The sequence below is a fragment of the Apiospora aurea genome (genome assembly GCF_038362705.1).
Source record: "Apiospora aurea strain CBS 24483 chromosome Unknown utg000002l_segment0_segment0, whole genome shotgun sequence".
Classification (NCBI taxonomy): Eukaryota; Fungi; Ascomycota; class Sordariomycetes; order Amphisphaeriales; family Apiosporaceae; genus Apiospora; species Apiospora aurea.
Genome location: NW_027117389.1, coordinates 1,991,038 through 2,014,274, shown reverse-complemented (window position 1 = coordinate 2,014,274; position 23,237 = coordinate 1,991,038). Strand labels below are relative to the sequence as shown.

The 23,237-nt window shown below is 54.4% G+C and overlaps 7 protein-coding genes across 7 annotated transcripts; 4 read left to right on the top strand and 3 right to left on the bottom strand.

Annotated features, from left to right (window-relative positions):
• Positions 1–691: 691 nt before the first annotated feature.
• On the top strand, positions 692–2,612 carry PG986_003014 (uncharacterized protein; the record flags this gene model as incomplete). Its single annotated transcript, XM_066839236.1, has 4 exons — positions 692–1,183; positions 1,275–1,352; positions 1,472–1,959; positions 2,012–2,612. The coding sequence occupies 4 exons, from the start codon at positions 692–694 to the stop codon at positions 2,610–2,612; spliced, it is 1,659 nt and encodes a 552-aa protein (XP_066704300.1).
• Positions 2,613–4,999: 2,387 nt separating this feature from the next.
• Positions 5,000–6,967, top strand: PG986_003013 (Lysophospholipase; the record flags this gene model as incomplete). The annotated part of the gene is made up of 1 exon (XM_066839235.1): positions 5,000–6,967. One exon carries the CDS (start codon positions 5,000–5,002, stop codon positions 6,965–6,967), a length of 1,968 nt encoding a protein of 655 aa, XP_066704299.1.
• Positions 6,968–8,695: 1,728 nt separating this feature from the next.
• PG986_003012 (uncharacterized protein) lies at positions 8,696–9,480 on the top strand (the record flags this gene model as incomplete). The annotated part of the gene is made up of 2 exons (XM_066839234.1): positions 8,696–8,773; positions 8,932–9,480. The coding sequence occupies 2 exons, from the start codon at positions 8,696–8,698 to the stop codon at positions 9,478–9,480; spliced, it is 627 nt and encodes a 208-aa protein (XP_066704298.1).
• Positions 9,481–10,850: 1,370 nt separating this feature from the next.
• On the top strand, positions 10,851–11,291 carry PG986_003011 (uncharacterized protein; the record flags this gene model as incomplete). Its single annotated transcript, XM_066839233.1, has 3 exons — positions 10,851–11,005; positions 11,120–11,198; positions 11,256–11,291. The coding sequence occupies 3 exons, from the start codon at positions 10,851–10,853 to the stop codon at positions 11,289–11,291; spliced, it is 270 nt and encodes an 89-aa protein (XP_066704297.1).
• Positions 11,292–12,197: 906 nt separating this feature from the next.
• On the bottom strand, positions 12,198–14,067 carry PG986_003010 (uncharacterized protein; the record flags this gene model as incomplete). The annotated part of the gene is made up of 2 exons (XM_066839232.1): positions 12,198–13,461; positions 13,526–14,067. 2 exons carry the CDS (start codon positions 14,065–14,067, stop codon positions 12,198–12,200), a joined length of 1,806 nt encoding a protein of 601 aa, XP_066704296.1.
• A 4,125-nt stretch (positions 14,068–18,192) lies between these two features.
• Positions 18,193–20,365, bottom strand: PG986_003009 (E3 ubiquitin-protein ligase; the record flags this gene model as incomplete). The annotated part of the gene is made up of 2 exons (XM_066839231.1): positions 18,193–19,539; positions 19,703–20,365. 2 exons carry the CDS (start codon positions 20,363–20,365, stop codon positions 18,193–18,195), a joined length of 2,010 nt encoding a protein of 669 aa, XP_066704295.1.
• Positions 20,366–21,198: 833 nt separating this feature from the next.
• PG986_003008 (uncharacterized protein) lies at positions 21,199–22,433 on the bottom strand (the record flags this gene model as incomplete). The annotated part of the gene is made up of 3 exons (XM_066839230.1): positions 21,199–21,379; positions 21,672–21,913; positions 22,323–22,433. 3 exons carry the CDS (start codon positions 22,431–22,433, stop codon positions 21,199–21,201), a joined length of 534 nt encoding a protein of 177 aa, XP_066704294.1.
• Between the last annotated feature and the right edge of the window lie 804 nt (positions 22,434–23,237).

Sequence of the window (23,237 nt, the reverse complement as noted above, 5' to 3'; positions counted from 1 at the left end):
GCGTCGGCTTGTCCCCGTTTCCCCATTCCCTGTCTATTTTTTTATTTTTATTGTACTTTTTAGCGCGGGGGCCTACTCGGCTCCTGCCGCCCGTCCGGCAAACGAGCGAACGAAACCTTCACAGGTGCTTCTGCTACCTACTACAAGCTATATGTACCTACTTAGGTTACCTTTTACACCTGAAAGACCGCCAGAAAGAAGATACAGAGAGGGAGAGAGGTCTGCCTGTTGCCTACTACCTACTTGCCGGCCGACCTACTGACTGACTGCTGTGCCTCCTCAGGTAGGCCGTCTCCATTCCCACGAGTCGACATTGCGGGTACCTGAACTACCCTATCCGTCCCAGACCTTTTCTCTTTTGGTTGTGGCCCGGATTTTCCACCGAGGAAGCACATTTTCCTCTCCACGCGCATTTGAGAGAGGGGTATCTGCAGCAGCATATTCACTTCCGTCCAAAGTTGTGCCCAAAAGGATTCTCCCCCTTTCCTCCCCTACCGGCAAGCCGTGCAGCTGGGTAACAACAACAAAGCCATCATCGTTTTCTGCCTACTATCTGCTGCCGAGATCGAAATCCGTCCTTCTTTTTGCCTGTTTTAAAAATACCTTTCTCCAGTGTGGAGCACGCGCTCTTAGGCGAGTGACTTTGCTACACGTTCCCTATGATGTAGTCGGCTTTCCGTTCGCGCGCGCAATGCATCCCGCCCCGAGCTTGGTAGAGGCATTTCCCAAGTCGGAAGATCCTAGAGCGCCGCCGCCTCATCAGTCCCAGTCCCAGTCCCAGTCCCAGCAGCAGGACCAACACCAAGGCCAGATGCAGTCTGAAGACCAGAGCGTGCAACACCAACATCAACAGCAGCCGTTACCCCACCATCAACCTGAGAATCGTATGCAGGCTTCCCCTGATCAATCACCTCGGCCCAGCAGGAAAGACACGGACTCCTCCACGTCTACAAATGTGACGGACACTACGGCCGTGACCAACGCCTCGTCTGACACCAACGCAACAATCTACAGCGTGGAATCATCACAGTCGATTTTCTCGGTCAAAGATGGCGCGGAAATCTCCAACAGTCGCCGCGCTAGCCGCCGGCGTACCGGCCCCCTTTCGGCCCAGCAAAGGGAAAAGGCCGCTCTAATACGCAAGTTAGGAGCCTGCCAGGATTGCCGCCGACGCCGGGTTGCTGTAAGCTGGATTTTCCCCCTTGCGTTTCGCGCGCCGTTACCATGCAAGAAGTAATGGGGAGGGGAGGGTCGGCGACTGACATGATCTATAGTGCCATCCCAACCACCACAATATGACCTGGGAAGACGCCATGAGAAAGTATCGATCTCACAGCCCGATGCAGGAACTGGTACCGCTTGCGGGCCGACCAATCAGCCCGGCATCTAGCCACGCTGCCTTGCGGCATCCCTACGCACAAGATCCTCAGGATATGGACGTTGATTCGACCCCAACCCCCCTGCTCATCAGACCACGCCCGGCCGCGCGCCGTTGAGTGACTCACGCATCCGAACCCCCTTACCATCTGGTCCCAGGCTAGACAAGGCCATGACGATGCCTTCGCTTGCAGCTGGCCCGCCATCGTACACAGCTCTGCCCAACATCGACTCGCTCAAATCCGAGCTCGAAACAACCGCTTCTCGGATTCTTTCCGGGCCCCATAAGGGACGGTACAGCTTGATCTTGGTACTTCTTGTCTGCTGGCAAGATGATACGGATGCAAACGTTGCAGCCGCCGTCGACGAGCTGGCCGAGGTACTTGGCAAGATGTACCATTACACGATTGACTTCATCCGAATCCCGCCTTCGTCGTCTGATGGTTGCAAGAATTCATCGAGATGGCTTTCTCGTACGATCAATGACTTTATTGATCATAGTGATATGCGAGATGTATTGAAGGTCGTGTATTATAATGGGGGCAGCTTTTTGGACGAAAACCGGGAGATGATTCTGGCAAGGTGAGAGTGTCGCTCGACTGTCCTTGTCAATGACAAAGCTGACTCGTTGCAGCGTGGAGGACACAGAAAGAACGTCGGCAATCCGATGGAACGGCCTCCAACAGACTCTCGAAGAAGCCTGCTCGGACACATTAGTCATTATGGATGCGCCATTCTATCCATCCTTCAAGATGGTGCGCCAAAAGGGTGTTCTCGAGATCATTGCCGCATCTACCTCGCAGGAGCAATACAACTTGATCGGCAGGAATAGTCTGACGCGGGCACTGACCGAGCAATTGCGTTCTCGCATCAGCCAGAGGCCATCAGATGCTCTTTCGGCAGCCGAGTTTCACTCGAGACTTCTGGCACTCTACCCCCGAATCGTCCACGAGAGGCACCTTGGACTGGACACTGTTACTAGAACGCCATCGCCGTTGCACCTGCAAATGTCAGGAAACTGGAGGCTCCCCTCGATTACGTTAGCCCCGCTGCAGCTCGTGCCACCCAAACCCCCTTTATTTAGTCCCGAGGCCAATGGGGGGCCTCAGGTGAACCTGTCGATTCGACTAACCGACGAGACGCTCAATATCGAGAGCTGGACCAACTGGCTTCGCATGCTACCGGAAGGCATCAAGGATGTTAAGGTCGATGGTCCCTACCATACGTTTAGGTGATCTACACCGCTTGAACCAGATTACGTTTCCCCCCTAAAAATCTAGGACGACTTTATGAGCCACGAACTTACTAAGAGGAGGAAGGAAAAAGAGATAAGGCGAAAGGAAAGAGAAAGATGTACCCGGTCAGATGTGGATGAGGCAACCGACCTGGGCTGTTTGTTTGTTTTTGTTTTTCTCGTTTTCTTTTTGTTTCACGTCTCACCGAATGATGAATGGCTGCCCTGACGAACGCAAGGAAGAGTTGGGTTGGCTTGGAAGATGGACTGTACGATTTCGTGCTCACATAATACCCCCGATTGTTTTTGGCTACTTCCCCGATCCAGCAACAAAGGGAGGGAGAGGAGTTGTCCGTGTATTAGGATATCGCATAGAAGTTGCGTGCATTGTTACGATACCCGTAAATGGAAAGAAGGAGCACATTTTTTGGCTACTGCATAGACGCCCGAGTTCGTTCTCCGGAAGCATGAGCGTGTCGGGGAATACGAGTACACCGCGTCGTGGGTGTTGCGCTCGAAGAAGTACAACTTGTGCCGTGTTGTTACCGAGGAGAGAGTCAGCAGGGTCGATCATACATCGAGCCTCGAAGGTTCACGACCCGAGGCAATTAGCTTTCGCACCTGATCCAAATGACCGTGGTGGCTGCCGCAAGCACCCCGACTCTTTTTCTTGTCTTCGTCCTATGGACTGGATTGCTGACAAATAAGAGGGATTGGACGGGACACGAGAACAGGCCGCGAAAAAAGAATTACGCAAGGGAAGGCGTAGTTACGCACACAGCACTTTGTCTGTCAGCACCACGCCATGTGTAAGTCTTGTAGGTCTTTATATGGATGCTGTGGCGATGCAGGAATGAATGAGCCACGGAGGAGTTAGGCTGGGCCGACAGGCGTGCGACGTGATGGCAATTGATTTGATCTGATGGCTGACCGTCAGACAGACGAGGCGAAAGGCAGAAAAGGGGGGCTGCGGCCGGCTTGGCGCCAGTTATGTCCTGATCCGGGCTAGGGAGCAGGCGAGAGGCGACAGGCACGGAAACGCGGCACCTCTGATCTGCGTTACCCCGGAGAGTGCAACCTCAGGACCCCTTACGGCCCGCAGGCCACACGCCTTGACGTTTTAGGGTCATCAGCGTCAGACCCCTACCGGCTGCAAGGCACGACGAGAGGAAGGGTGTTGGGCGGTGTCTGGTGTCTGGTGTGTTTTCGGCTGCAATGGCAAATGTCGAGAGTTGAAACGCATGCTGTCATCCTTGTCGGGGAAAGTGCTCTCGGCAGCTCGGGCACGACAGCCGCGCCGTTTCATGGGATGGGAACGGCAAAAGGCCGTGGCCCATTACATCATTGGCTTACCGGCCAAGATGCTGTGTGGTCCGAGTTAAATAGGGCCTCTTGGGCCTCTTGGGCCATATGCCAACCCGACGCTGACATGACTAGGATGCGGCGGAGATGACTGACTTGGCAATGCAAGCCGCAATTTGGTGCGCAGTTCAGTCAGTCGACAACAGCAGCAGCCCTTCTTTTTTATACGAGCACTAGCTGGCTAGCATCCCTTTAGCTCGCAGATACCAGCGCCCAGCGAAGAGCCACAGCACCAGCAATACCCAACTGCCCGTCGACACAGGTACCGTGCCTCGACGGGTCTTACCCGCGCGCCGTGGTACGGGTATGGGTGGGCATCTCAATACTATGCCGATAATAGAGATCGCTACCTAATATCTGCATGATTAGTTAACAATCATCAGGATTCAGGATCACCCCCTACTCCACCTGGGCCTTGCGTGCACCTAACAAAAAAAAACAAGCGGCGCTTTTTCTTCTTCTTCTTTCGAATGGTGATCATAACAACGTTGGTTGGATACACAGCATAAAGTACCTAGGCAGCACTTTTTACCCAATTCATTAAGTAGGGACGGATATTTGCGTCGCATTTTTTGCACAAACGGCCAATCGGCCTTTTGCGCAGCCTCTTGCTCGTTCTTCATAGCCTGCCTCCACGCCGCATGCGCGCGTCAAAACGACTGGCTCCTTACCGACAAAAGTCCCCATCATAACACATAACACCCTTGCCGGCACTCCCGGGAATAGGACACCAGCGACACCAATACTCCATACTTCCCATCCTACGTCGTGTGTGAGCCGCAGTGGGCTGGCTGGGGGCAGTGCACTCCCGTGCTGTTGACGCTGTCGACTCAACTCATTCCTCTATTGATATATTTAGATTCGGCCTTGCTCACTTTCGTTCAGAGTTTTGGTTGTTTCTTGATTAAATTTTTTTTTCCTTCGCTTTCCCTTCATCGCCTTCGAGCACCTGCTTTTGCTATCCCACTATTTCCTTTGAACGGGCGCAACGCATCGCTGGCGTAACGAAAACACAGGGACGGCCCGATGTATTCGAGCTTTTCACTACTATCGTTGGCCTCGCTGGCCCTGGCCTCGCCGAGCCTCGTCTCCGTCTCGTCTGAGGTCGGAGATGTAATCCGCCGGGCGCTCCCGGACTCACCCTCTGGAGGATACGCGCCGGCCGAGGTCAAATGTCCCTCGACCCGGCCCACAGTTCGCAGCGCCAAAAATGTTTCACAGCAAGAATCCGACTGGCTGCGAACACGACGCGGCAACACCGTTCAGCCCATGATTGATTTCCTGCGTGGAGCCAACATCCCCGGTTTCGATGCGCAGACCTACATCAACAACCATCGACAGAACCTGACGGAACTGCCCAATGTGGGTATCGCGCTGTCCGGCGGAGGCTACAGGGCGCTGATGAACGGGGCGGGCTTCGTGGCCGCCGCCGACAGCCGCGTCGCCGGCTCCACCGACCAACACGGCATTGGAGGACTGCTGCAGTCGGCGACTTACCTAGCTGGCCTATCGGGCGGAGGCTGGCTTGTGGGTTCCATCTACGCCAACAACTTCTCGACGGTGCCCCAGCTCCGTGATGGCAGCGCCGGCTCCGACCTGTGGCAATTCAGCCGATCCATCCTGAAAGGACCCAAGGAAAACGGCATTTCCATCCTCAACACGGCTTCCTACTGGGATGACGTGCATGATGCCGTCGACGCGAAGCGAGATGCCGGCTATGAAGCTTCCATCACCGACTACTGGGGCCGCACGCTCTCGTATCAACTGATCAACGCAAAGGACGGCGGTCCTTCCTACACCTTCTCGTCCATCTCGCGCTCACCTGGATTCAATGATGGCAACCAGCCTCTGCCGATCCTGGTGGCGGATGGCCGTTTGCCGAACGAAAAGGTCGTCGCGCTCAACTCGACCGTGTACGAGTTCAACCCGTGGGAGATGGGCTCGTTCGACCCTAGCGTGTTTGGTTTTGTGCCCCTGCAGTACCTCGGATCCAACTTCTCGGCTGGATCTATCCCCGACAACGAGAGATGCATGAGCGGGTTCGACCAATATGGGTATGTCATGGGCACTAGCAGTTCGCTCTTCAACCAGATTGCTCTGCGAAACATCTCGTCGGAGAAAGTCCCAAGCTTCGTTACCAACGCGATCGAGGGTCTCATAGAACGTATTGGCCAGGCCAACGATGACATCGCTGTCTACCATCCCAACCCTTTCTACCGCTACAACACCAAGACCAACCCGTCCGCGGAGGAGACGACCCTGACCCTCGTTGATGGCGGCGAGGATCTCCAGAACATGCCCCTCCACCCCCTTATTCAGCCGGAGCGCGGCCTCGACGTCATCTTCGCCGTTGACTCGTCGGCCGACACCGACAACAACTTCCCCAACGGTACGGCGCTGCGAGCCACCTATGACCGCACGGCGGAGCCCATCAGCAACGGCACCCGCTTCCCTGTGGTGCCGGACGCCGAGACCTTTATCAACAAGGGCCTAAACCAGCGCCCGACCTTCTTCGGGTGCGATCCCAAGAACTACACCACGGGCGGCCGGGCCAACGGGCCCCTGCCGCCGCTCATCGTGTACGTGCCCCTCATGGCCTACACCGCCTGGGGCAACGTCTCGACCTTCACCATGAGCTACAGCGACGCCGACCGCAACGCCATCATCCAGAACGGCTTCAACGTGGCGACCATGGGCAACGGCACGACGGGCGACATGTCGACCCAGTGGCGCACCTGCATCGGCTGCGCCGTCCTGCAGCGCAGCATGCTCAAGACCAACACCACCATCCCCGCCGCCTGCCAGGAGTGCTTCCAGTCCCACTGCTGGGACGGCACCACGGACAGCCGGCCCATCGCCGGCGGCTATCAGCCCAACGCCGTCATCGGCATCCAGGAGACCAGCGCGGGAGTCAGCTCCCGCGCCGGCGATTTCAACAAGGTCCTGGGTCTGGTGTCGGCGGTTGTCGCGTCGGGCCTGGTCCTCGTGATCTAGTTAGCAAAGTAAGGAGATTTATTCGTTATATGAATATATGTATATAGATGAGAGAAGAGAAATTGAACAGCAAAAAACAGTGCTGACTGGTGTGTTCCAGGATGGCATGGGAGTCAGCTTTTCGAAATGTTTTCACGATCTTGCATAGCATATAGGAGGCAGACTGGCGTTGGACAATCCAGCGCAGGCAATTTGAATATGATCAAACCAATACTTCACTGCGGAGGGTCTTCGTTCATTCTCGGGGATGGATGACTCTTACCGTTGGCCTTGTTTGATTCCATTGTGTACCTGGTCTCAGTCAGCCATGCGAATACCTTCTATTGTCATGCCTGTACCTTCTTGAGAGTACCATTCTCTGAATCACTAGAATGCTGCTCTATTAGTATAAGAAAGGATACGTATGTTCCTGAGGACATGCCGATCGATGCCCTTTTGCATAGTCAATGCACCAGATGTACTTGTTGTAATGAGATACAATGAAGCAGATAGGAAAGGCCTTATGATTATCGTGTCACTGCTCGTGGGCGTTTGTGCAGCACAGTTCTATGATGGAGAGCCGCAATGCGCTGTAGGGACAACCCCGCCCCTTCCCTTCCCCTTTATAACTTACCAGCAGGGGGAACCAATGAGATTGTAAGTATCATGATAGCTGACGCTTTCGGCCGGGCACATAGCGACATGCGGTTATAGTCGCGATATCATCTGTCCAGAATTGCTATCTCTGGACTCTCGACTTGTTGGATGGTTAGGATGCCAGGAGGCGAGAAGTACCGACACAGGAATTGGTCCGGATTCGGGACAAGACGGCCCCAGGGGTGTTTATTCCAGTGTACAATTGAACGGCAGTCAGCGCGTGCGTCGAGCAGAGCCAGCCTTTTCTCCTACGGTACGACGAAGAAGCTACTGTACGCAGCCCTGAGCTTGGGAAGGTTTAAAAGGAAATGAATGCTAGGGCGGACGGAAGTTGCGAGACAAAATTCTTGTTTGGTCGACTTCCCGAGCCGGATGGGGTCGCGCGGGTAGAAACTCCCAACCCCAAACCCCCATTGAACTCTGATGCGGGGGATTGAGTGATCTGATACTACAGTACCTTCCCTCCACACTGCAAATATGTCACGACCCCAAGTACCTCTCTAACCCCCGCCTCTAGCCTTCGAGCTCGTATTGCCCAAGCATGCATGCCCCTGCAAACTGCGCCCAGACAGTCGTACCTGGCTGGGAACTAGTAAACGCCCCCGGGTTGGGTACAAGTCAAGGTTGGCAACCAATACTGCAGTGTGCATCTTAGACAGTGAGTGGCATGCAGCCGATCGACCTGCCCGCCAGGCCAATGGGAACGTCCCCTTGGCCTGCCCATCGCAGAGATGACTTTTATTGATTCTCCAATAAAGGCAATGGAACGTCGAGAAAAGGGAAAGGGAAAAAGGGAAAAGGGAAAAGGGAAGGGAGGGGGTTGCGCGGCCTATCCATGCCAGTTCCAGCCGCTAATCAGCTCAACAGAGCACGCTTCCCGTTCATTCTCGCCGCCAACGCCAAGGTCATGCCATCATTTGATGCTATATAACCTGATCTCGGTTCCCTCCTCCCTTACAGCGTCCCTTTTCTCCCCGCTCACACCTGCCCTGCCCCCTCTTCCCCCAACCAACAGTTGTGGTCAATTGCGCTCGTTCCTTCTCCATTCAAAAGCTTACCTGCCCTCGACCATTCGCCTCATACACAGACACCATGAAGGCTGTTCTCATCCTCGCTACCGCAGCCCTTGCCGCTGCCCAGGGCTACTTTGTCGGCGAGCCTGACTGCGCTGTAAGTAGCCACTGCTTCATCCCCGTGCCCATGACTCGCTCTCGAAGGTTTCGTTTCGTTTCGTCCTGCAAAAGACGGAGACGTATCGGCAAACCTCCATTATGGACAAACGTATCTCGAGATGAAACTAACCACCCGCTCTTCGCCAAAACACACAGATCCCCTGCCTCACCGACGCCATCGGCAAGGTCGGCTGCGCCGCCGGCGACATCAAGTGCCAGTGCAGCTCGGACACCCAGACGGCCCTGGTGCCGCTCGTGGGCCCCTGCCTGCAGAGCAAGTGCTCCGCCAAGGAGCTGGGCCAGGCGCTGCAGGCCGGCAACGACATCTGCTCGAGCTACTCGGCCGGCAAGCTGACCTTCACGGCCTCGCCCATGCCCAGCAGCGCCAGCGCCGCCATGACCACGCCCCTCTCGGGCTCGGCCTCGGGCACCACCCTCAGCGAGCCCCTGATGAGCATCCAGACCTCGATCCCGTCCAACGCGACGGCGTCCATGTCCAGGTCCATGTCTATAACCAGCAGCGCCTCGGTCTCGACGTCGACCAGGAGCGGGGGCGGCAGCAGCACCGCTGCCTCCACCTCTGCCGATAGCAGTGCTAGTGCCTCTTCCACCAGCGCGCCCGCCAACGCGGCGGCTACCCAGGGTGTCGCCAGGGTGGTGGGCGGAGTCTTGGCTGGTATGGTCGGACTTGCTGTTGCATTGTAGTTTATAGTTGGACATCGGAAGAAGAAAAAAGAGTTTCAAGGCACGCCTGCCATCTGTCAGGACTGTATCGGAAAAGGGGCGTGATCCTGGTCAAAACGGCATTGGATAGCAATTTGGAGCACAAAATATAGCATTCGATCCCAATAGTCATCTGAGCACCTACAAACCAGATAGCTCTTGATAATGTAATATTCAATCAATATGGACCGTGGCAGCACTGTTGACAGGATGACGCGCGCCACCCTTGGTGGCCCCCACGGGAAATGATGCTCTCCAGATGTCGGTATTTCCCGGAGTGCGTATGTGTAATTTTATCTTGCACCTGAGTTCGTTTGCTGGTGAAAGAGGATGACTGGTCCATTCTGCGGGGACCCTGACGGGCACGCGGGTTACGGGCACGGCGCGGACAAAACGGATGCTTGTCGGTCATGGCTCGGCCCGAGCGGGTCAGGCTGGGTGAGTTGGCCTCGACGGACAGTATTGATCGTTCGCCCGGGAGCTTGAGGGTATCATTATATTATAGATGCATTCAAGCTGGACCTTACTAAGCGAAGTCGCTTTGCCGCCCTTCCTCGCTCTCCTGTATCTCGCGCACCTCGATGAAATGCGGCTTCTCTGGTTGGGGGCGGCAGGTCTTGTGAACAGACATAGCGCCAACTACCGAACCTCGATCCAATAACGCGGCCTTTTCCCATTTAGCTCAATAACAAGAAGATAAGGAGAAGAAGGATTCGAAGCCAACCGAGTTATGTACCAAAACGTGACCAAGCAAGGAGGCGGGCGGGTGGACCGATAAAGGTTGGCTGAGGTCGTCAATCAACTCCTGGGTTACAGAGGGTGCGTGGTCCGCCCGCCATAGCAACATCAAGGTCCCCCCATCTTCTTGCTGGGAAGCGGTTCCATACTTGCCTGGGTACATACATACATGTATGTCCAACTGCATAACCTAATGTCAGGGGATGATGATGGGAAAAGTCCCTCTACAAGTGCGATCTTTTCTGCCGGGATATTAGCTGTTGGTCGTACGCTGCCTAAAGCGGCAATTCGTGTTGGTTGCCAGTGAGTGATTTCACGCCTCCTTCGTCAGTCTAGCCCCGATGGATGGATACTCGGGGTATATAAGAAGACGGACAGCCCACAGAGCCGCCTCGAACAATATGTAGTCACTGCTATTCTTACCAAGATCTCCAGCCTTTGTTGCCAAACCTGTGCTTTGCTCTTCTTCTCCCAAACGATATCTACCCGTCGCCTCTTCTTCAGTATACCCACGTCAATTCTTGTTACATAGGTCTCATCGTACATACTCTCTTGTGTCGGATTACGGCTTGGAATCTCTCAAAAACACACCATTCGATCCAACGCAGGAAGGAATGCAGCTCGCCACCTTCACTCCCATGGTCGTCATGCTGGCGGCAGCTGTCTCTGTGCAGGCCGGCCCCATCGCTGCTGCTGCCGCCGCCGCCGCCGCCGGTGACAGTCCGCTTCTCCTTGCTGCGCGCGAGCCCAAGTGCCAAGTCATTCCCCCGTGAGTTTCTTCTTTTTTTTTCTCTCCCTACCCGCATTCATGTTAAAATTGGTCCGTAATCAAGACTGACACGCTTTCGTCCCCCCCTTTTATAGCTGCTGCAACAGCGGCGAGGAGTGTTGTGGCTGCTGGGGCTGTTGCTGAGCGCGATGCCGTCCGGCTACATGCATGGCGCTTGGAGGGGGGAGAAGGGGTAGGACAGCCCATGCGATGCCTAGGTTCTTTTCTTTCTCACTACAATACCTAGCAGATGGCGATGGCTGCCGCCGTGCGAGAGCTGCTTTAACCCCCTCCATCTGGCATGTAATCGTTGCCGTCGCTTCCCGAGGCGGCCATTAAAACGGGCTGCTGATTTACTTCGGGGCGAGCAATATAACTCCCGTGTGGGCTTGTTGGCTAACACCTGGATGGTTGGCTTTTCTTACTCAAACTAACTCGCCCTGTTTCCCCTTCTACCCCGTCCCCCTCCAGCTCTTGCAACAGAGGCGAAGGGTGCGGTGGATGTGGAGGCTACTGCTGAAACTGCTTGGCGAGAGACAAGTGTGCACTGTAGTACTGACTGGTCTTATGTCAGACACAAAGGCAGACTGCTGCGGGTGAGATGGTTATATTTGCCTCGAATTGACGAATATACCTCTTGTCCGTGAGTACCATAACGTATATCCCCAGTTGATAGGCCACACTCCTTCAATGCAGTATGCTCGCTCCACCTTAGATCAAGTATACTTTGTATAAGCCGGCTTCGTCTGCCTCCCCGGGTTGCCTTGGTTGTGTCCATCTACACACACACACACACACACACAAACACAAGTGGTGATCGGTCTATCCCCATTCTCATCCACCGGGGGGTGTAGTGCTTTTATCGAAAGAGCCCATCTACACATCAAGTTGTCTTTTTCTTGCAACCATGTAGAGGCTAATAGCTTCCTCTTTCCCCCTTCCTTCTATAGATATTGCAATCTTGGGGGTCTGGTATCGTTTCATGACTTTGGGTATATTAATTACTTAGCAGATCTATGAAAGAGACCTGGCTCAATACTCGTTTTCCTCATCATACGTAACCTCCCGCCACCTAACGTATGTGTACTTCGTTAAAACATTGGGTATCTGTGGATACTATAACTAGATGCAAAAGAAAGCTTCAACGAGGGTAGCAGAGCAATCCTTGAATAGAGGGATGGGCTTTGCTATTTTATGCCACAGTGCCCTTGACCTGCTTGAACTTCTTGACGTTGATGTCCCTCCAGCACATGGCGGCGATCCAGGGGATGATCAAGACCACGGTGGCAGCGATGAGCATGAGCTTCTGGGTCTCGCCGTACGCGCGGGCGAGGGCGTCGCGGGCGGGGCTGCCGATGGGGAACGCCTGCTGGGCGTCGAGGCTGCCGTAAATGGTCAGGTAATTGGCCTTCTCCTCCTCGGGCAGGTACGCCTCCAGCTTCCCGGGGAAGATGCCGGTCCAGATTGCGGTCGCCACCGTGGTACCGATGGCGCCGCCAACGCTGGAGAACATGCCCTCGATGGCCAGGACGACGGCAATGTACTGGTGGGACGCGGCGGCCAGGGCCGCGACCTGCTCCGTGATGACGATACCGCCGCCGGCGACGGCGATGAAGATCTGGCACATGATGATGTAGCCGATGTTGACGTCGGGCTCCCGGAAGTTGATCATCAGACCAGCACCCAGGATGGTGAAGGGGATGGCAAAGTAGACAGCGATCCACTTGAAGTGGCCGGTGTAGCGGATGGCCCACCCAACAATGAAAGACCAGAGGCAGGAGCCGATGGTGTAGATGTTAAGCACGTAGCCCGTGTGGACAGTGCTAAGGCCGTTGACAATGATCAGGAAAGGCTGGAAGTAGCTGTCCCAGAGGTAGAAGCTGATGAACACGCTGCCAGATACGATGAAGGCGCCCATGCAGGTACGATCCATCAGCAGGTGGAAGGGGATGAAGGTGACGCGGGCGAAGTACTTCTCCCAGACGACGAACCCGCAAATGAGAAGGCCACCGAAAATGATGAAGCAGATGATCATGGGCGACTTCCACCCCTCCGTCTGGTACGAGTAGATATTGAAGGCCAGCAAGAACAGGGCCAGTCCAGCCACGAGGATGAACACGCCCAGGATGTCGAATTCTTCCGCGTAATGGATGAAAGACTGCCATTTGGTGCGACCACTGGCAGCCCTCACATGCATGACGCCCATTTTCTTGGCTCGGCGGTAGTTAATGATGAGAAGGGCCCACAGAGTCATGAGGATGAACGGCATGATGATGGAAAATGCGCCAAAGCACCATCGGATGCCAGGGCCCTCGCGGAAGGCATCCGCGAGGTAACCCGTAATCCAGGCCGTGATGATAAAAGGCGACGAGACGAATGCGAACATCAAGCCTCGGTTCTTCAACGACGAAGTGTCCGAGACGAAAACGCTAATCACGTAGTCGAGGCCGTTGTAGCTACAGTAAGGGGAGATAGTATTAGCAACGTTTCACATGGGCAGCAAGATGGCGAAACACGTACCCAACCCAGTAGAAGACCTGAGCAGCTGCGTAGGTCTCGAGGTTCTGGCAAGCAGCCTCCATGACCAGCCCGATGGTCATGAACAGAACCATCAGGGCGTAGCCCTGTGGCCGACCCCACAGGTCGATGATCTTGGCCAGTGCCAGCTTGAACAGGCCGCCGATAAGACTGGACATGACAGAGGTAGCGGCCGTCAAGGACGTCTGACCGAACCAACTGGTCACATAGACTGACAGCAGGTTAACCGTCCCCTGCTGCAGGGCGTTCATGAAGTAGATGATCCAGATCAGAACATAGGCAAGAGCCAGGTGGGACTTGGGCCAGACCTTGGTCATGGCCTCAATGTCTTTGACACCCTCCTGGGCATCGCTCGAGATGGCATCGCTGTCGGAGACATCGCCGTCCGTGGCGTTGAGTTGCTGTGCTTTTTCTCCGGATCCGGTGCCGATGGCGGCCTCGGGTTCGGCGGCGCGGGTCTTTGGCGTTTCCTCCTCGACGACCGGAGCCTCGACGGGCCCGCGCTGCTTAGTAAAAAACCTCATCGTGTGTTGCTGTCCTGCTATGTCCTTTCCCCCCCCTTCTTCTTTGCTTCTACCTACTCTCCTTCCGGGAAAGACAAGAAAGCAAAAGAAATCCAGGAACGATAGAAAAACCAAGACGTACCAGTGTATGACGACGTCTGGCTCGGATGGCCGCGGCCGCGTAGCAATATGGAGCAAGATAGAGATGCACGCGACCAGCTGGACGGGATTGGTTGGCGAGGGATATGAAGGGGAAAAAAGCATAGGCAAGCGGCCTGGGCGAGGAACCTTGGCCACCTATTATAGGGCAGGAAGTTTAAGCTGAAAGTTTCCCGCTCCCAGTTCTCGCGCGCATATGCAGGCGTGCAAGGACCCAGCCTGCCAACAAACCCAAGCCGGGACGGAAGCCCCAGTCCGAACAGGCTAGTTGGCCTCTGATCACCACTGATCATGCGATTCGACTACGAACTGCATCCTGGATTTTACAGGCCGCGCATCCACTGGCACCGGTCGTGTTGCTGTGGGGCCGTGGGCGGGTGAACTACAAGCCACCCCAAGCTTCAAGGTAGGATAGAGTCGTAAAGTCGTAAAGTACATGGAGTCGTACAGTCCCCATGTTGTGGTGCGCCAGATGGAGATGTCCCACTTCAATCAAGGGAGGGAGGCTAGGGACAGGTCGGAATCGGTTGCAGTAGTGTCGCTGGGCCCCAGGTAGGGTAAAGAGGTGAGTGGGGGGTTTTGGGGTTTTTTTTTAAAAAAAAAGTATCTTGTGGCGAAGTCACCGAATCCGGGTTCCTTACAGTTCGATGCGGCTGTAGAGTGGCCTTCGCCAGACAGTTTCGCCCATATCAGTAGCCGTTTCCAACATGAATCGTGGGAAAATCCCCTTTGAAGCCTTTCCGTAGCTTTGCGAATGCGCCCTTCGCTCTGACAAGTTGGGTCCCCCCCAAAAAGACCGTGATCCTTTCCTTCCTCGGGCTGCTGCTTGGACCTCGGAGATGATCCCAGCTAGTGCCTTGCATGGTGGGGCTGATGGGCGTTATCTGATTGATAAAATTTTTATCAGATCGGCCCATTATGGAGCTAAGGAAAGCCAAGTCTAATACCTTACAGAAGGCGAGGGCTCTTATCCAACTTCACTACCTACATACGACCAGATCAGAGACGTTTCTGGCCTCCTCTGCGTTCGTACGACGAAGGAGCACGCTGTAGGTAATAAGAAGCATGGGCACATGGTACCTACTAGGGCTGTTTTGCGTGTACCAAGTGGTCGTGTAAAAGCCGGTGGTATGTCTCGCTGAAAGAAGAGGTTGGTGTCATCAGAATGGCTGAGCAAGCTCCTGTTTGGCAACCTAGTATGCAAGCCGTAGCCCTGATCGGCGTGCTGACATAGTAATTCGAATTAAACTGCCCCCGAAGCTGTGTGGACCTCCGAGCCCGGAGTGGTCGTGTCTTCCTTGAATAGTAAGGCTCGTGGCCAGGTTTTTATGGTGTACCCTGCATGCTTTAGGTACTTAATGTTAGGCAATGATCCAACCTAGGTTGAGTTGCCGCCCTCAGCAAGCCAACTGCAACTTCGCCGCCTTGCCATATCGACCTAGGCATGCCAATACCTGAAGTATCTTAGACACCTGCATCTAGCCAAGGGAGGAGCTCTCGAAGGAGTCAAGACCACTCGGCCGGGTCAGCAGTAGTCGGATGCAAGTGCCAGTCTATCTGCGTGCTACTGGCTGTTCTGACACATGTATGATGGAAGGTCGGTGGATCCCGGTTTAATTAGCTCCTCCCCAGCAAGCAGGCCAGGATTCCTCGTTCCCTTTCCACCCTAGCGGTCAGGTTGGCGGTCCTGCATACAGTAAGTACCAGAGGGGATCAAATCGGATCTGATAAGATTCGGCGCGGCGATAAAACGCGGTCGTCCCATCTGGCACATAATCCCCCTCTCCATGTACTACATATTATGCATAGCTACTACCTACTTTACATAGCCCGTCACAGTCCCGCGCGCTTCCGTCTTTCCCCAGTGAGGCATCCACAGGGGCTCTGGTCATGTCAATGGCTGCTCTAGCTTGAGCGTCGTTCTTGTTTCGAGACTCGGCCAGGGCCATATCATAGGTTCTGAGTCTCTGGCTAGCATCGGGGCATGCCACTTGCTCCAGGTGATGACGCGGACCTTGCATACACCTTTTGCTGAGCACAACTACAACCGGCGGCCATCAACGCGATCGCCCCTGAAATGCACGCATACCTGCCTCGTTTCAGACACCGTAGATTGGTACTCCTTTCACAGCCGAGATCGGCCCTCCGGACAGTATCATCTCGTAGACAAGTAAAGTGATCTCCTTTGAAATGACGATGGAGATTTCATGGGAGTGGAGAGTGCGAATGAAGTTTCGACGGACTGCAAAAGCTGGAATCAACGAAAGAACGAACGGCTGCCCAATTCACACTGGTCGCTTCTCGCGCCACAATGCGGAAAGTTTCCCACCTTTTTCCTCCGAAGCTTAACTCACCCTCGCCGAGAACATCTCCCGCCAGTCGTAACTAGGAACCAGTATGTATGCCCGGAATTATTATTATGGTGCACGGAGATATGCCTGTGTTGGGTTGCGTGGCGATCTTCCCCCAAAGTACACATTCGGGACGGTCGACAATGTGAAAAAAGGGGGCTGCATTCTGACCAGGAGATACCGTGACACGCATTACATCAAATCTCCCCAGGCTTGATTCATTATGGATTTTTCTCACGGGATCAACATTGCCCCCCTTCCAACGAGAAGGACGAGATTCCCGAGCCCTCCCCTAGGTATCCATCGTACGCGGAAGTTTCCCTACTCGTTCTGAGAAGTTGCCTAGTACGAAGACGAACTGCCGGTATCTCTCTTGCCTGCATAGTCTGTACCGGATATTCTTTGAAGAGCTCACACTCACCAAAAGATCCCTATGACCACCTAACCAATCGGTCTTCTCCGCTTCGTCACCGACACTATGGAAATCCGGCATTCAACGTGGCCCAGCCACGGTTCTTGAATACATCGTGATGTTTGCTGAAGAGTTCCTAAGCCTCTGGACTGTTTAGGTAGGGTTAGACTCCCCGAGAGCGAGATATTCCTGACTGCATTCCCAGCACGCCATATGCCGGTTCACCTGAGTCTGCGGTCAATCAACATGAGCCCTTGAGTAAGCGACTTATTACTAGGTACTACATTGCCATGGGCATGTCATCAACTGCACTGCAACTTGCCCCTTTATGTACAGTGAGCACAAGTTGGGGTTCTAGGCGTTACGTATATCGCTTTTTCTTCCTATTCTCCCATATAACTGACAACGGATCACCTCAATGGTGATGGACTGGTCTGTAACTTGACTGGCCAAAACGCAACCTCTTCTTTTCCAAGAACACTCTCTTCTGCCCAAGATGGTTGTGACAAACATTAACCTCGCGCAGTTCCAATGTCAAAGTAAACCTGGACAACACGCCAGCTCCTGTCCCGGTTCACCCTTGCGGATCAAACCACACGCACTCTGTTGGCTTTTCTTTGGTCGAGGCCTGGCAAATATGGAAAAGTATGTGTGTGTGTGTGTGTATTAAGAGCCATGAAGAGGCAGCTGTCGCGCTGAATACATGTGTCCTATTTTCCCACCACGTATGATGCCTGATGCATACGTAGCGAAGTGAGTTAAGATTACTGTTACTTGCTCACACCTCGATACGGGCTGACCCCCGTGCAAGGCTCTCCGTTATCTGCCGTAGGAGAGAACGTAGAGCCACCCAGTCGGCGCATCCATTAGCACGGCCCGCCCCAACAAATAAAAGGGGTATAGCAACCAGTCATCCGTATGTGCTTTGAGCATAACCCAATTATTCAGTCAATGCAATACCAAAATGGGGTTAAATGGCTCGGTATTTCCGCCCCCTAAAACCTCGAAACATTTGTGCAGGGAAAATGAACCAGGTAACTCCTGCCCTCTTGTGGTATCTCGGCAATATAAACCCAAACGTGTAAAATCATGGTAAATGTACCATCGGCAAATATGCAAAGCTGACAAGTAAACAAAGGAAAAGGTTGGCTTCGTAAAGACTTGCAGTCATGTCATGAAAACGTTATCAGTGCTTTTTCCATATCCCCCACATCAACAAACTCATCAGCGTACGGAGGGAGCCCGAATTCTTCTTCCTTCTCTTGGGGCCATTCCGGTAGTGGGATCGCCGCAAACCTGACCCCCTTTCGAAGTCTCCAGCTGGTTTCGTACCATTTCTATCGCAACCTCCCATCGCTTCTCGATGGCAGTCCTGCGCCGGCTGAATGTCACGGCGAGCAGGTCTTCCTCGTCTGTCTGGTTCGACTCGAGGCTTTCAACTTCATGCCGGTCTTTCTCCGTGAGGCGTTCGAGCTCTGTATCCTGACGCTCCACGAGGTCCTCTAGAGCCTTGGCCTGCCGGTCCCGCATGACGTTGATTTTAGCTTGGTGAAGTTGCTTCATGTTCTTCTCGACGTTGTATTGTTGGCCGAGCTCCCGCAGATCGCGTTCGGTGACAACTCGTGATGGCATGTCAGAGCTGGGTTTCTTGCCGAGCCCATCACAGTATGCCTCCATGTGCCGGAGCCGGATGCGGATATTCCTCTGTTCGGTCTCCAGGGAGGATCGCAGCTCGAATTCGGCAGCGACTTGCCGGTCTTCGAGGTTTGCCACCGTCTTGACATGCCTCTCCTTCATCTTTTCAAGCGCGGCCGAATGCCTTTCGACCAAAGCGACTTTCTGCTGCGCGTGCCGCGTCCACATCAGCCACTTCTGTCTCCTTTCAAAGAGCAAAAACCGATCCATTTCTGTACACTGTTCCTGGCGCAGTGTTTCAAACTCGGGGGCTTCCCTGCTGCGTTGCAATGCTAATTCCCTCTCGACCAGCTCCTTTGCGGCTTCTTCCTCTTTCAGGGCCTGCTCGGCTTCCAGCGCTGCAATCCGGGCTTCTTCTTCTTGTTGCCGCCGCTCGAGTTCCTCATCACCGTTGCAGAAATTGGGACACCCGACGACCGGATCCCAGACCGCTCCACATATGTAACAGAACTGAGCCTTACACCGGCACGTGATGTGAGTGCATCCTTGGTTGAGCTCGACAAGATTCCTACACTTGTAACAGCGCCGCCAGCCCGACTTCTCGCCCATCTTCAAGACGGCATCCAATTCCCAGTCGTATGGACAGTCTTGTCCCAGAGGGTGTGCTCCCTTTTTACACATGACGCAAACCCTGGTTCTGCATTTCCGGCAGATGACTTGAAATGGATGTTTCGGTTCTACCTTGTTCCTTGGTGGGATGAACTCGCCACACGCTGGATTGCAGCAGAAAATACGAGATTGCCATGGCGTGCTGTACTGGACCACGGCTTTCAGGAATAGTAGCTGATCTTCCCGGTTCAGGACCGACTTGACGATGGGCCCGGGGATCGGTTGGGTGCAGCAGCGGGGCGGCATCTTGCTCTCGTCATTACAAGACTGATTTATCATAATACATAGACATTTGGTGCAATAGGTGTGTCCACAGGGGAGCCTCTCGAGCGGCTGGTCAGGCTGGAAGTCTTCGCGGCATGCGCTGCAAGTGCTACGATTGATATTTAGCGACATCAATAGGACGTGCGAGGGTGCAAGGGCTACTTACATGGTCAAGTCGGGGGAAGCTGATGGACTTCCGCTTGCGACGGATTTTCAAGAAGCCATTCCTCAAGCCATTGTAACTCTTTCTGGTACTGACGCTGAACAGACTGGGGGCCAAAGTCCTTTCTGGGGGAGGTGGTGGTGCGGACAGGAACTTGGGCTGGTTCATGTTGGGATTTATTTGGGCCAGGTATTTGTCATATTGGGCGAACGTGAGGTTTCGCGACCGCCGGCGCGTCAAGATGCTGCTGTTGTTGTTGTTATTGCCGTTATTATTGGCGGTGGTGCTGTTATGATTAGGTTTCTGCGGTGGGAAGTGCTGGTGATTATCATCGTCGGAGGTCATGGCGGTACTAGAAGATCCATTCGATCCAGTTGAAGCCGTTCGAGTGTGGCTCGTGTCTAGCGTGACGCTGGATTCGGCAGTCCTGAAGTTACTGGGCTCCGCCGGCGCAGACAGCGCAGTTGAGGGACGGGAGATTTGAATGCCCAAAGAGGCGGCCTTGTTGATCAAATCATCAAGCCATCTTTCAGTGTTGTCGGCCCTGGTTTGCAGCACCTGGCTCAGGAAGTCGGCGTCGGACAGCTCTGGAGGGGCGGTGCCGTCGGCGGGACTAGGACGGGGTGTCTCGGCCAGCGCGGGCTTGGAGACGGCGGGTAGAGCCATATCGCGCTCGCATCGAGAGGTAGGGCGAAGGGAGTGCAAGACGTCGAATTCGTCGACAAAAAAGACGGCCGAGTCATGGGAAAGAGTGTTATGGATTGGTTCAAACATGCATCACTGTTGGGTCGGGGAAAAGTCGAAAGACAGAGACAGAGACAGAGACAGAGACAGAGACAGAGACAGAGACAGAGATACAGAGAGAGCGAGAGCGAGAGAGCGAGCGAGTGCGTGTCGGATAGATAGAGCCAGCACAGGTTAGGCAGGTTTACCGATCGGTTGGGCGGCTTTGGCTCTGCGATGCGGAATGCGGTCAACAGCCAGGGTGGGGGGACTTTCAAATCAATGTTATGCGACACCCAGTCCAGCTGTCTGTACTGCAACTGCACTATACAGAACGGGCCCCAGTTCATAGGACGGCAGCTATACGCCCCAGTTGCCAGTGCCTGGCGTAGGCGGGCGGGGTGGAGATTTCCAGGTGGAGAGTGGGGAAAGAAGGAAGAGGGTGGGAGATGAACCTGGCAGTCGATCAATGGGAAACCAAAGCCAATCTAAGAAAAAGTCCCATCGTGTCCCGTTTGTCCTCCCTTCCCTTCCCGGGTTGTGGTAACTTTAGTGACGGAAGAAGGGTATGTGTATGGCTTTGGCAGCCTGTTGCACGTCCGGGCTGTCGAGTAGAGTATTGGGGCTGGTAAACGCAAACACAGCAAGTGTCGAGGCGGCACGGTTGTTGTCCAGCAGACGGCCTAGATTTCGAGGGCTTGATGCTTGATGCTTGGCTTGGCTGGGACAATCCCTAAGTGCCTGGGCCCGTGTAAGTGAAGCGGCGTAGTGTTGTATTAGGGGTAGTAGTAGTAGTAGTAGTAGTAGTAGTAGTAGTAGTAGTAGTAGTAGTAGTAGTAGTAGTAGTAGTAGTAGTAGTAGTAGTAGTAGTAGTAGTAGTAGTAGTAGTAGTAGTAGTAGGTATGTAGGTAGACGAGATCGACAGCGTGAGCGTGTAGCTGGGCGGCGGGTGGTTGGCTGAAAGGGTAAGTAGGAAGAAGCGAAAGACAACCTCACGTGGAGAAGGTGGGAGGGAGAGGACTCGAATAGTCTGTCCGTCTTCTGTACCTAGGTAGCGATGCCGCCCAGAGGAGTGGTACATCACTTATTAGAGTTGGAGTTGGCGCCGGCGCAGACAGGAGCGGGATGCATGCAGCGAAGATAGCTAAGGAAAGGTAGGTAATCCATCTGCCTGTACTCCTCCCACTCCCCGACCTTGTTGCCAGCACCCGCGGAGATTTATTCTTTGCAGAGGCGCACAAGAAGATACGCTGGTTTGAGTTGTCGGCGACCGGGACAAATAACTGCGCGTAGCCTTCTTAGTTCAAGGCAGGATGCAGCTCCCTGGGTGTTGTTCTGCTGCACAGCAGATACACTCTCCCCAACGGTACAGCAGCAAGCGTAGCACACAACAAACGCCGCAAGGTTATCATCAGCAGGGTGTGATTGTGACCAGGCACGCTCAGTCCAGTTCAGACGTCCCGGCATGTCACCGACCCTTTTAAGGTTTCCCTTCGATGGGCACAGTATTTCAAATCTTAGGGGTCCAAGTCAGAACATCAAGTACATCTCACAAGGGACAGGCCCCGCCAACGCCCGTGTCCGGTGAGGAATAGCCAACCACTTGTTTACACTACCCAGCCTAGATCCCGAGGAATAGCTCAGCACTAGGCGACTTTGATCGGGTTGGTTGTTCAAAGCCGGCGTGCTGATGACTGGGATGGGCACGATTAGACCCGAGCTGGACCAAAGTGTGCTGGCTTGGGGATGCGTAGATGGAGCGCCGAGCTTTTGTGCCCTTTGCAGATAGACTCTGTGATGGTCGGGGAGAAGCGGGGAGCCACCGGGGGACGAGCTGTCATAACCCCCCGCCAATGTGACTCTATTGGGCCTCTGGGGCGTATCTGGGCCAAAGGGAAACCACATTAGCAAGCACAGCAGTGGTTTGCACAAGGGCAGGGGGGTGGGCAGCCAGCGCACGATCGGCCCCAGCAGCGCAGCAGTGCTTTTTGAGCAGAAGAAGTTCAGCCATCTTACGATGTGGTTCGTCCTGTCACACATTTTGCGGCCGATGACAACGACGCTATCGGGTTGTGGTGGGTGGGATCAACTATCGATGCGACGCACTCTGGCATTCGCGGTGTGGTCTGGTGCACCAATATTCAGGAACACGCAATCCGGTTTATTGGTTGTCGCTCGTCTGACAAATCCGCGAGTGTCTGCGACGGGGTCTCAACACTCAATTTGGCTCGATGCCCAGGGAAATCTTATTTGATTCGTTTGTCCATTGAAGTGTATCTCCCACTCCTCAGCTAGGATCAAAGTAGGGCAGGCGTGGCGGCTTCGTGTCCGTTTACTTGCTTTTCAAAGTCACCACCCACCCTGGGCGTGAGGCGTTTCTGAGGCGACGCAGGCCACTCGCTGATGTAAATGGCTTCGGCGCGGTGCTGGTCGTTCGAGAAGCTCAAGGCCAAGAGGCCCAGCAGTCTGGGTCTGTCTCATTCTTGACGTCAGGACGGTCAAATTCGATATGGGATGCCATCCGTCTGGCGGAGATGGGACCAGTCACCTTGCTCTTAAGATGAACACAATCTCGACATTGCTTCTTTCACAGCACTTACAAGGAAGGCACATGATCTCTCGAGTATACATCGCACAAAGCCAACCATCTATTGCGATCTGATTGGTCGGCTTATCGCCCATCACATTAGCATTCCTAGCCCCCGGCTGACGATCGCCCTAGAACTTTGAACTTGCACTGCCCGTACCCCACCGCTCCCTTCTTGGCATGGAGCCGGGGAAGTCGGCATGAAGCTAACAGAACTGGGATAATTGT